Source organism: Gossypium hirsutum, chromosome A08 (assembly GCF_007990345.1).
Source record: "Gossypium hirsutum isolate 1008001.06 chromosome A08, Gossypium_hirsutum_v2.1, whole genome shotgun sequence".
NCBI classification, from domain to species: Eukaryota; Viridiplantae; Streptophyta; class Magnoliopsida; order Malvales; family Malvaceae; genus Gossypium; species Gossypium hirsutum.
Genome location: NC_053431.1, coordinates 1499069 through 1511251, shown reverse-complemented (window position 1 = coordinate 1511251; position 12183 = coordinate 1499069). Strand labels below are relative to the sequence as shown.

General features: G+C 34.1%; 1 protein-coding gene and 1 pseudogene across 1 annotated transcript; one reads left to right on the top strand and one right to left on the bottom strand.

Moving 5' to 3' along the window:
* The window catches only part of LOC121204844 (protein EMSY-LIKE 3-like), a 10398-nt pseudogene extending 4250 nt beyond the window's left edge, over positions 1-6148 (top strand).
* Positions 6149-7427: 1279 nt separating this feature from the next.
* Positions 7428-12183, bottom strand: LOC121204843 (enoyl-[acyl-carrier-protein] reductase [NADH], chloroplastic). The gene is made up of 13 exons (XM_041075532.1): positions 11838-12183; positions 10819-11135; positions 10416-10525; positions 10273-10328; positions 10104-10188; positions 9962-10009; positions 9238-9312; positions 9053-9164; positions 8898-8949; positions 8752-8803; positions 8588-8645; positions 7968-8066; positions 7428-7882 (listed from the first exon to the last, which is right to left on the bottom strand). Exons 2-13 carry the CDS (start codon positions 11096-11098, stop codon positions 7728-7730), a joined length of 1182 nt encoding a protein of 393 aa, XP_040931466.1. The 5' UTR covers positions 11099-11135; positions 11838-12183; the 3' UTR covers positions 7428-7727.

Below are 12183 nucleotides of genomic sequence, written 5' to 3'. Positions count from 1 at the left end.
TTACAACTAAACCTTCCATTTGTCCAAATAATAAGCTCGAGTATTAAATTTTAGTTTAGATACTACACAAAGCATATTTAAAAATAACCATTCAATTTAAACATTTTCGTACATATTATATATATAATTATATCAGCATACTAAGAAATAGGTGACGTCATTATAATTAAGATAACTACTTTTAAGTCGATTGACATCTAAAAATATAAGATCAACGTATTTAAATGTATTTTCTTATCCAATTTAAGAATTGAGGTAAATCATTAATTTATCATCCATGACATTAATTATATAAAAGTAAAAAATCATGCACATATTAATTCAACCCAATGTTAAATAATACTATCTCAATATTATCATTCCAAGACAAAATTATATATAATTTTTTATAATTGTAATTTAAATTCAGATTATATTTTTTATATTCGGATCGACATGATAATACTAATAGTAGAAAATAAACCTTATTAATTGATATGACAGTCAATGTCGAGATAGAAGAATAAAACTGTTGAATTTGACTTACTATCATGACATCTAAAGTAATTAAAAAAAGAATGTAGAAAAGATGAAAGCTTTCATTTGTGCTGGCGTACGAATAAAAAAGTCATACAACAACGATTTTAACAGTTGAGTGATTAAATGAAACTTTTGAATAGTTTAGTGACTATTTTGTAACTTTTGAAGTTAAGTACCGAAAGTATAAAATTACTAATAGTTTAATGACTTAGTTTAGTTATCCAATTGTTTTTATCAAAACGACATATTATGGTCGTAAAGGCGGAACTCAAAATGAATTATTAACTAAACAAAAATAATAAATAAAAGTTTCAAGTCCGCGTGTTTCTCTCTCCTCTCTCAAACACACGCACTCTCTCTCTTTCGCAATCCAAACCAAATCTCGTCACACAATTTTTTTTCACTCTCTAAACCCTAGTTTCATCCCTAATTTTCATCTCCAAATCTTCCTTAAAATCGTTAAATCTCAATATTTGCTCGAATTTCAAGCAGAATTTGAATTTTCGAATCGGAGTTTCGCCCTTGACCGAACGTGATCGGTTTCGAATTGACTTTTTTTTGGCGAGCTTATTTGATTCAATCTTTTTTACTTGGGATTCGCAGAATTTTTATCCGAGTAAGTTTCGTATTTTTGGTGGTGTTGGAGCTCTCGGAGTTTAGCTTTGGAAGAGATTCGTTGAATTTTATTGGTCTCGCAGCTTGTTGAAGTGAATTTGGTTGAAAATTGAGAAATGTTGGTGAAATAATTGCTTTCCATCCTTAGAATAGGAGGCGTTGGATAGAAAAGGTAAGCTTGTAAGATTTTGTGATTTGTTTCGAGTAATTATAGAGCGTAGTTTTGTGAATTTAGGGTTTGTCTTCGATGAACTTGACGTGAAATTGATTTTTTTTTAGTTTATGGCGGTGAGCCTAGTTAAAAAATTGTAAAGCTCGATTAGAGTAGAAAGTTTGTATCTTTGAATTTATTTCTTTAGTTAAGATCATACATTTGGAATTAGGGTTTTGTTTCAACGAATTTGCTTGAATTTATGTTTCTTTGGTTATTGGCTATTTTCCTTTTTGCTTCATGAAAAGCAAGTTGCTATAGAGTATAAGTAATAAAAAGCAAACTCATCAATTATCAAATGGCTAAAATACAATGCCAATCCTAATATAATTGTTCTAGGCTAAAGTAAAAATTCGCGTGTTTCTTCAAAAAGAGTTAAATTTGTAATGTTCAAATGTTATTAAATTCCATTTCCAAAGTGCTTATACAAGCCAAAAAAAGGAGTAGACTAGAGATAGTAACAATTAATTGATACCTCAATATTTGCATATTAGTGCATAATAGGAGCGAAGGCAAACTCATTAGGCCGAAACCTCATCAATTTAACTCGTTGAACAGTGAAAGCACTATGGCTTTTGGACGGAGAGAAGGAAAAGTATGACAGTGGTGACAAGTAGCTGGTTTGAAGTAAAAAGTTAGACTTATAATTTCTATGCTCGATATTTTCAGTGCATACTTTAAGGATCTTGCTTCAGCTGGCATATTGATTGTTGCTAATTGTTGTAGCACCAAGATTTTGAATAGGGAGTTTATAGCTAGTTTAGCTGATTGATTGTTTCATTTAGCTGATTTTATGACTATTTTGGTTTTATTGATTGTTTCCAGGTATATTCTCAACAATTGGTACCTTGATTCTGTTCTTCTATTGGACCAAAGGGTTTTCATAGCATTTAGTCAAGATTGAATTTGAAGGAGCTGTCATGGACTATGCGCTTTCTGATAGCAGTGGTGAGTTGAGTTCGAAAGTTCTATTCCAGTTTGTCTTTATTTTCCTTGTAAATTTGATGATTTGTGAGATTAAAAGAACTTGGTTTCATTAGCTTGGTTGGCTTTCCTTGGCGACCTTGTCTAATATTGAGCGAGTATCTAGGGTTATGAAACCTGCTTTCAATCTAATGTTAGCTTGTATTCACAAAAGGCTGAAGCTCCCTTTTGCTCGCAAATCTGTTTTTCTCCATGTTGCAATTTCTACGTCATTTGGAGTGTTCTAAAATGTTATTAATGAGTGATTTCAAGAAACAATTTAACAGCTTGTAACTTTATGAAAGTTTTTGTATCTCAGATTTCTTTGGTAATAAGAGGTACATTATCCTTCTGAACCCTTGCATAGATCTTCTGACATCCTGGAAACTTAACTCAAATAATGAATCTTTCTGAGCTGGCACAACTGCAGGAACAGATGATGACCTTCCTCCTTCACATCAGAAGGTTTCAAAGAGGGGGTCGCACTGCTGCTGGGAATGGAAGATCAGCAGTTGCAGGTTCCACTCCTTTGCCTCGAATGCATGGCGACATGGAAACTCAAATCCATCTCATTGAGCAGGAAGCATACTGTTCAGTCTTACGGGCCTTTAAAGCTCAGTCAGATGCTTAACTTGGGTATCGTAACTATTCAATAATTTTTTCCATTGAAGCTTATGTCAATTGTTTAAAGCTATAGACCAAATATGTTGTCCCTCTCAGGAGAAGGAAAGTTTAATTACTGAACTCAGAAAGGAGTTGAGAGTATCAGATGAGGAACATAGGGAGCTTCTATTGAGGGTTAATGCAGATGACATCATCCGTAGGATAAGGTCTGATTATATGAATGCCATGCTCTGCTGAGCAACTTTTATTAATGATTTCTGGTTATCCCTGAATTGTAATGGGAACTATGATCAACTATTACTGTTAGGGAGTGGAGAACTATGAGTGGGCTCCAGCCTGGAATGCTCAGTACCAGTCAACCTCTTCATGACCCTTTACCTAGTCCAAGTGTATCAGGATCACGGAAGAAGCAAAAAACATCACAATCTGTAGCTTCATTATCTATGGGTGCACCATCTCCTGCATTACATCCATCTATGCAACCATCTCATCGGCCTTGAGACGGGGTCCTCCCCCAGGAGCAAAGAGCAAGAAGTCAAAATCAGTGAGTTAATTTATTTTAAATGACCTAAGAAACGTTAATGATTGAGATAGCATATTCTATTTCTATTTCTGCCACTTACTGCTTATGCATCTTTTGCTGCATCCTCAATGCAGTCGACGCAGTACCCTTCCACAGGTCTTCCCGGAAGGCCGCAGCCTCCTAATCGTACTTCTTCAGGGGCCTTTGCAACAAATGAACCTGCTGAAGCAGCACCATATGATCCATTAATTGGAAGGAAAGTTTGGACCAGGTGGCCCGAAGATAACCATTTCTATGAGGCTGTTATAACCGACTATAACGCAGCTGAGGTATATTTCACTGTCAATAATACTATAAGCTGTTAATTAACGGAGCTCTTTATAATCCTATGTCTCAATATTGGTAGGGGCGGCATGCTTTGGTTTATGATATTAATACGGCAGATGAAACCTGGGAATGGGTCAATCTCAAAGAGGTAGAATTTTTGTATCTTAATGCTATTTCATACATTACATTGTTGCTTTTATGATCTGATTTACCTTTATTTAGTATGTCACATACCTTTTCTAGCAAATCAACTCTGAAGGTTGTTGCATGTGTTTCATAGTAACCTTTACGCCATTTATCAGATATTGCTGAATTTATGTGTTTGTCATCCTTGCCTCTTGAACCCATATTTTTTGAGAGATATGCTTTATATCTCAGAGTTACAGCTTTGGTCAAGCATATATGATTTTCATGAATATGCTGCCAGTTTGTCTAGAATTGTAAATTAAGGAGGTTCCCAAGTGACCGTTGCAAATATATATTATCTACTAATATGATTGAGGATTATGTATTACTGTACTGTATGTCCAAGTTATTGTTCCAATCTCCAAATAAATAACTATATTGAAGTTCCGTTACCAACCACTTTTGTCTACCATCTGCATATCTTGACAATTTGCTCCCAATAAACAGTTGTGCATTGCATTTATAGGATAGGGTCCATGTTTGAACCGTTGTATCTATGTCACTAACTCCTATAAATCAAACTTTGGGCTTATATTATTGCATGCTGAATTGGCAATTTTGATAATTGTGACATTTCTCATTTTTGTTACTCCCTAGGATCTCTTTTACCATCTGTGTATACTTTTTACTACTTGGTGCTCAGAGAGCAGTAAGAAAAATAAAAATGGTACTTTATTTGTCCAGTCCTTTTCGATCATGGAGTACAAGATTAGAAAAAAGGTCCTTTGGATTATACTTTCCTGTCACCCACTGATTTGTTATATGTGTGTACGATGGCAGATATCTCCTGAAGACATTAAATGGGAAGGTGAAGATCCTGGAATATCCCGTAGAGGTGGTCGCCCAGGACAAGGCCATGGGGTTAAGAAGTCCATGTCTCGTGGTGGCGGGGTTGCCGGAGCAGGAAGAGGTAGGGGAGTCTAAAGGGTCAGGCCAAAAGGATTTCCTTCGAAGCAAAATGGTGTTGGAAAAAGGTTTGGGTGATATTGAGATACTTCATACAGATACTCTAATTAAGGAGGTATAATAGATATTGGAAGATCATCTATTAGACTCTGATAGTCCCATGTGGTTTCTCCTCTTTTACTAATTGTGTAAATTTTCAATAGGTGGAAAAAGTTTTTGGCGCTAGCCATCCTGATCCCATAGAGATTGAGAAAGCAAAGAAAGTGCTGAAAGTAAGTATAGCCGTTGTCTTCAAAACTTAAGCTATTGCAGCAATCGTGATGGATATTCGTCATTGTAGGAACATGAACAATCCCTAGTTGATGCAATTGCGAGGCTCGAAGAGGCATCTGATGATGAAAGCGGTAATAACTAATTATGTATAATCATGATATATGATAATAGTAAAAATAGGGATGCATCATCATCTGTTGTATAATATGATTGTAGCTTTTGGATGCTCAATTTACCTGTGCCTAAGGTGTACATTTTTCCAATTAATTATTGTTTTCCTCATTATGATTCTCATTATTAGAATACAATGATACGGACTTCAAACAAGGGAGGGTACTGCATGTATTCCGTAGCTTCTTTTTAAGTCTCTCATTGTTGAACATTTTATTTCTGTTCCTGCAACTTCAACAACAGCATCAAGAAAACGCATTGATGTGTTTAAAGCCATGTAGCTCAAAACAGCAAATTTTTATAACTATATTCGTGAAAAAATAACCGCATTTGTTATTTTTATTTATTTGTTTGGCTTAAAACCAGATGGGGAGCATCGATTCTCACAAGGTCAATCAATGGATCAAGAAAGAGCATGGAGAAAACGGCAATATGATGAAATGGGTGAAGGTAGGATGATTGAAGGGTCCGATGGCAATAAATGACTCGGCCGATGAGAGATAGTCAGCAAAGCAAGAATTGGGAGGGGTTAACGACTTGTGATTTTAGCCGCAGCTTTTGTATATCCAGTAGCAGTAGCAACAACAACAGCAGTAGCAGCGTTGTCCACTTCGAGTGCTTGTATCTTGTTTTATCCTTTTGACCTTCTACCAAGCTAAGGTAAATGACCTATCTTTTTAGTTTATCCGGTTCATCGGATTTAGTTTTATTGTAACTTTAATTTAAAACTCTAATCTAGGGAAATGCTTGTATTATGAATCTTTTAGATGCTTAGCTCACATATGCCCGACCGTTTTAGAAGTTTTATAAGGTATCTATTTTGTTTGCTTTGTACTTTCTCCTTATTTATTCTGGTTTGCAACCAAGTGAAGTAGGATCCATTATTTTCGGTTTGACCCGACAGCACCGAGACAATTGGTCTAATTTTCTCGAAATTACATATATATATATGTATGTGTGTGTGTAAAAATCAGCATAAGCTGTTTTGTGCTCGTATATCTATCCCGAATTCCCATTGCAGAAGAGTTTCGGTTAATGTTAGTTTCAAGAATTTTTCGAGTCCTCAACATTTGGTCTGGGAATTTTTATGCTCTTGGCTAAACTCTGATTGTGTGACAGACAGAGCCTCTACAAATGTACATTCAAAGATGAAATGAAAGCTATCTTTTTAGTTTGGAAATGGCTGCTGAGCTTAGGGTTCCAATTCAAAGAGTTAAATCTTTTGGGGTGATTCTCTTGTGGATATTGGGGTGGGAAGGTATTGACTGTTGAATATTTTGGATTTAGCAGAAAATGTTTTACCAAAATTTGAATTTAATCTTTTTAAATTTTATGAAGTATATTTGACTTTTTTGTGTTTTGTTAATCTTTAAAATTTTAATAATTAATTTTTTTATTTAAAAAAAGGTAATATGATTAAAATTTAAAAATTAAGTGCTAAAATTATCTAAATAAATTAAGGTTAAAGTAAAAAATAAAAATAAATAAATAGATGCCTTCATGTAAAATGACTGAAGCTATAATTTTTTAATTGAGTGAATCACTGCAGATCTATTCGATATATACCAAAAAAGTGGCGGCCCATGTGGTTGAGATTAGTTAAAAAGGTGGTAAATGCATATTCAAGAAGAATTTATAATTTCTACACCGCGATTAAATTTTTAACCAAAATAAAAGTTATAATTTAGTTATTGAATTATTTGAGAGTTATTATTTAAGTTATTTTAAGTAATGGATCAATATTTACTAATAAGGAGGGTATACTTTAAATTTAAATCGATTTAATGATTAATGTCGCAGAATGAGAAGAAAATTGTTTGATTTTTGATTCATAGATTGTTTAAAAAAAAAAAAAAGAAGAGTTTTTAGTTAGTGCAAATAATACAAATAGAGGAAACTGTATAACATCAATTTTAAGAACCAATAAGTTAAATGAATGCTTTTAATAATTTAATGATTAAAAGTGTAGTTTATCCAAAATTATATTAGCAGTAATAATTAATAGTGGATTAATTAACAATGCAAGATTAAATTAAGATAAATTGAAGTGCAACAAAATCTCAAATTTGAGTTTAGTAAAAGGATTAAAACCAAGAAAAAGGTAGGAAATTACTGAAAACCCAGTGATCAATTGAAATTGTTTAGTCAAAAAAGTTTAATCTAAGATTTAACAGCACATTAATTCAGGCTAGACAGTATCAAAAAACACTCAAAAATTCTAAAAACAAAAAGGCAGAGCATGAACTTCTCAAGGAAAAATGGGGCCGCTGACCGAAACATCCTAGACACAGTATGACAGCAAACGTCTTGCATTGAACATTCGGCGTTGAGTTTGCTAGCAGTACTGATGGTAAACATCTTGAGTTAAATATTCGGCAATGTTTGCTATCAGTCTCCCGGTAGCTATCCCTAATGCTTTTCGCCAGGAATGTTGAGGTCTTTAAATATGGGACTGTCAACTCCAACACCCATTGCGTTGAGACCGTTATCGACGTATATGACGGCACCAGTGATAGCCGAAGCCAAAGGTGATGCCAAGAAGGCAGCAGCATTCCCCACCTCATCTGTTTCATTAAGTTCTTTAATTCAGTAAAAAATGAAAAGAAAATATGGAACATCTGGAGATATTAATGGTTCCTAGAAAATAACCTGCTGATAGTTCTTTTTGAAGAGGTGCATTGGCGATTGAATATTCGATCATTGTATCAATAAATCCAATTGCTTTTGCAGCACGACTTCTTAATGGACCTGTAGACCAGAAAAAGAAAGAACTTAGGGACATTAGTATTACTCATGCTACGTGCTGGGCAAATAATGTGGTCAAGGTCTAAAAATTCCAAAGAAAGGCAACCGATGATTCAAATTATGAAGCCTAATTATTACATTAGTTAATTCTTCAAGCACGGTAAGACGAAGTCCATCAAGAAAATAATTTTCGTCAACTATCCCCTTGAAATGGGCAATCATTATTTGACTTCAATAGTAGGCATTGGGCTTGTAGTTGCAAATAATGCTACTATGCTTACACAAAATTCTACTGATGTAAAGTTAGTATCGATATGAGATGAGACAGGGTGCAACAAGGATAACCAGAAGTCTTCGAAACATTTCACTGCGTTGATATATTTAAAGGACCGAATTATCTCGTGGCAAAATCGAGGAAAAGCATCGAAATTAACAAGTCATGGATAAAAAAAAAAAGAGCAAAATTTTCAGGTAATGATATTGAAAATGTTGATAAAAGATAAAGAGCAAGAGTCATTTCATACCGGCAGATATTGTGTTCACCCTAATTTTGTGCTTTCTTCCTGCTTCGAAAGCAAGTACCTGAATGAGAATAGAGAAAGGCATGAATATGCCAAATTCCGGAAAACTGAATAATCAATTAATTAAACATATAAAATAAGTTGAAAAATGAAGAATTGGAGCTCACTCTTGTATCACTTTCTAGAGCAGCTTTAGCAGAACTCATACCTCCACCATATCTGCATTATCACATTGTTTGAAACTTCTTTCACCTAATGAGAACTATTGATTCTATTTTTGGAGTATTATGAAAACAAAACATAACAAACATACCCCGGAATTACTCGCTCAGAAGCAATGTATGTAAGAGAAATTGAAGAGCCTCCTGTATCAGAAATAGCTTATTTGAGAAACACATTTTATTTGATAAGAGACCAACATAAGACGTACAATGAACCTAATGACGAATAAAATATACAAAGACATGCCTGGATTCATTAATGGGATAAAATGCTTGAGTAAAGAAACATAGGAGTAACTTGAAGCGGATAAAGCTGCAAGATACCCGTTCCGGGATGTCTCCAGCAGAGGTTTGCTGACCTGTTAAAAAGTAATTGTTTGTTAAGAATAAAGCAGAAACCAATTAGTATTTAGAAGCAAAAGCCATGCGTACCTCTGGCCCATTGGCTAGCGAATGCACCAGAATGTCAATGCTGCCAAATTCCTGTTTAACGGATTCAGCAACTTCCTGCAACACATGAGAATTAACATAACATATTGATAAATCTATTCCGCAAAGCATACAAAAAGTAGGAGAGATATCAATTCGGTCAGGTCAGGTTTTTAAGATTTCTTTGAACCGTCCTTAATTTGGTTCGATTCAGTTCAGTACTCAGTTTTTTCATATTAATTTTTTATTCTGGATTTTTAGAGATTTTTAGACTTATTTTGATAAAATGAGCTTTGTTTTATGACTTTTGAATATTATTTAACAAAATGTTAAAAAAAATTCATAAATATTTCTAAAAAACTAATATTTTATTATTTTAAATATAAAATATTTATCTTTATATCATAAATCATTAAAATTAATTATAAATTAAATAAAAAATAGAATTCGGTTTGGTTTCGAGAAATTGCAGTTTTTTAACTTGTATTCCATAAACCGTCCAAACACCCCGATTCAGTCAGCTTTTGATTTTTCTTGCTCAGCCCTAACAAGATGTACATCTTGAAAGGGATCAGAAATCCTATAGTTTTCTATAACTGCAGTAGGCAGTTCAAATATGAAATCAAATTTACTTGAGAACTAAAAATTTAGGCTCTAAAAGTTCATAGTCATGAACTTCTGGCTGGTCTTTCTTTTTTTATATAATGGAAGGTGTTTCAATACATACCTTAACAGTCCAATTTGCAGATCCTGCATATCGCTTATTTGTTTTTATCTGCACGTAATAACCAAGATAAAAAGATGTTAAAAAGATAATAGAGACTTATTAACCTGCATGTTGCATGGAGTGTCATAAACTTATCCCTTACATCTTCAGGTACATCATCAGGGTTGTCAAAGACTGCATCTAGGGGATATACTTTGGTAATCTCCATTAAAGAGCCATCGGGCAATCTGAAATATCAACTTCTATCAGAAAAAAAAAGGCATTACTTCGAGTAAGTATCCATTGTATGGCAACATATAACCAGCTCTTACACTCGAGATTTATCGAACTTTCCACGTCGCAAGCTGGTTTCAAATATGTTCAAAGCCTACAGGGGGCAACTTGTCATTAGCATGACAAATTTTTATGTTAATACCTACAAGGTCTACAAAGTACAAAGATCTAATTTACTTACAGGCACCCATGTCCCAACTAGAATTTCAGCACCTGCAGCAGCAAGAGATTTCGCTATTGCCCAGCCATATCCATTGTCATCAGCTACACCAGCAATAAATGCCCTCTTACCTGCAGAAAGCAGCACTCTTAGAGTTAAAGAAAAAAGCTTAAACTATTAAAGAATTAAAATAGCTTCGTGAAAGCCCTCAGGATTAGCAGCCTTCCAGTTAGGTAAACAGCATTAAAGCTTAAAGAAAACCCTCCATGACAAAAAAGGTCAAGGAGAGAAATGTAGTAGAGACATCATTTTCTGAAAATTATTTGTTCTACTGAAGGAGATGTATAAGGAAATTGGACAGCAAAGTTTCATGAGCAACTTATACGAGAACATAGGCATAAGTACTACAAATAGCAAGTCAAACCTTTCAAGTCAATTGGCAACCCAGAAACCGGTTTATTTTCACTAGATTCAGACATTGCCTTTATCACAACTTTGTTAAACTTTACCGAAGACGATGCAAAACTGCGCCGGAAAGGCTCCAAAGATTGTGATAAATGGCAAGCACTAGCTAGCTTAGTCCATGACACAGCTTTGGAATTGACATCTAGATTGGCAGCACCAGCCTTAAATACCCTGCGAGAAGATGCAATGCAGGGTCTTGCTGAAGCTAGTTGAAGGCCAGAAGCTGCTGTAGCTGTCATTCTCAAGAAGTGATATTTCACAGCAGAAACTAAGAATCTGCAGAAAGCAAAAATGAATCAGGGACTTACTCAAAACATACATAATAACTCACATTGTGCTTTAAGAACATATTTGATTCACAAATTTGAAGTCAAGGAAATGAACTAAAGCAGTCAAACTGTGGTAAAAAAATGTTGCACGATAAATGTATGAAGAAATTCCTCAAAGACCCAAATTAATTTGAAATGAACCCATCAAAACTTTCCATCTCTTTACCTTACCAAAAACCCAAAATGCCTAACTTTGTAGCTCTAAGAAAAAGATACATTCCACCCCAAACTTCAAATATGAAGTCACATTTTATATATTTCCCAAAAATAAATTACGGAAAAAATGAAAAGAAACCCTAAACATACAGGCAAAATGAATCAGGGACTTACTCAAAACATACATAATAACACACATTCTGCTTTAAGAATATATTTAATTCACAAAATTAATATGAAATGAACCCATCAAAACTTTCCATCTTTTTACCTTACCAATAACCCAAAATGCGTAACTTTGTAGCTCTAAGAAAAAGATACATTCTACCCCAAACTTCAAATTTGAAGCCACATTTTACATATTTCTCAAAAATAATTTATAAAAAAAATGAAAAGAAACCCATATAAAAAAAAACATGAAATTTTCCAAATTTTGAATATGGAGTACCCATTGCGGCATAAAGCATGAAAATCAAGAGAAATTGAAAGATACCTTTAAGATGCAGAGAGAGCCAATCTGGGGAGTGGGGAGTGAAAAGAAAAGGAGAAGAAATGTTGAGGAAGTTTCGATGAGATCAAAGTGATTTTTCAAAGCGATGACGGAAAAGGCAAAGCTGAAGGTAAAAGTAAACAAGCAGATCGATCAAACAATTATATTTAGCAATAAAAAAACAAAGATTTAAACGCAGTTGGTTGCTGGTAGGCGTAGCTCTTCAATGTTAGGTTTCGTTTACACAGTGTATAGTCGAGTTGAATTAGTAAGCATTAACTACACGGTTAATCACTAGATTAATTATCCCTATTTTCAGTTAAGTCATTAGAGTATTAAATTGTTGGGC

What these genes read in the sequence shown, in the direction of transcription:
- LOC121204843 (XM_041075532.1), bottom strand. Translation starts at nt 11,098, where the DNA reads ATGACAGCTACAGCAGCTTCTGGCCTTCAACTAGCTTCAGCAAGACCC. An exon ending in CTGATGATGTACCTGAAGAT is followed by an intron (nt 10,010 to 10,103) that starts GTAAGGGATAAG and finishes TATTACGTGCAG; the next exon opens with ATAAAAACAAATAAGCGATA. An exon ending in CGCTAGCCAATGGGCCAGAG is followed by an intron (nt 9,165 to 9,237) that starts GTACGCATGGCT and finishes ACTTTTTAACAG; the next exon opens with GTCAGCAAACCTCTGCTGGA.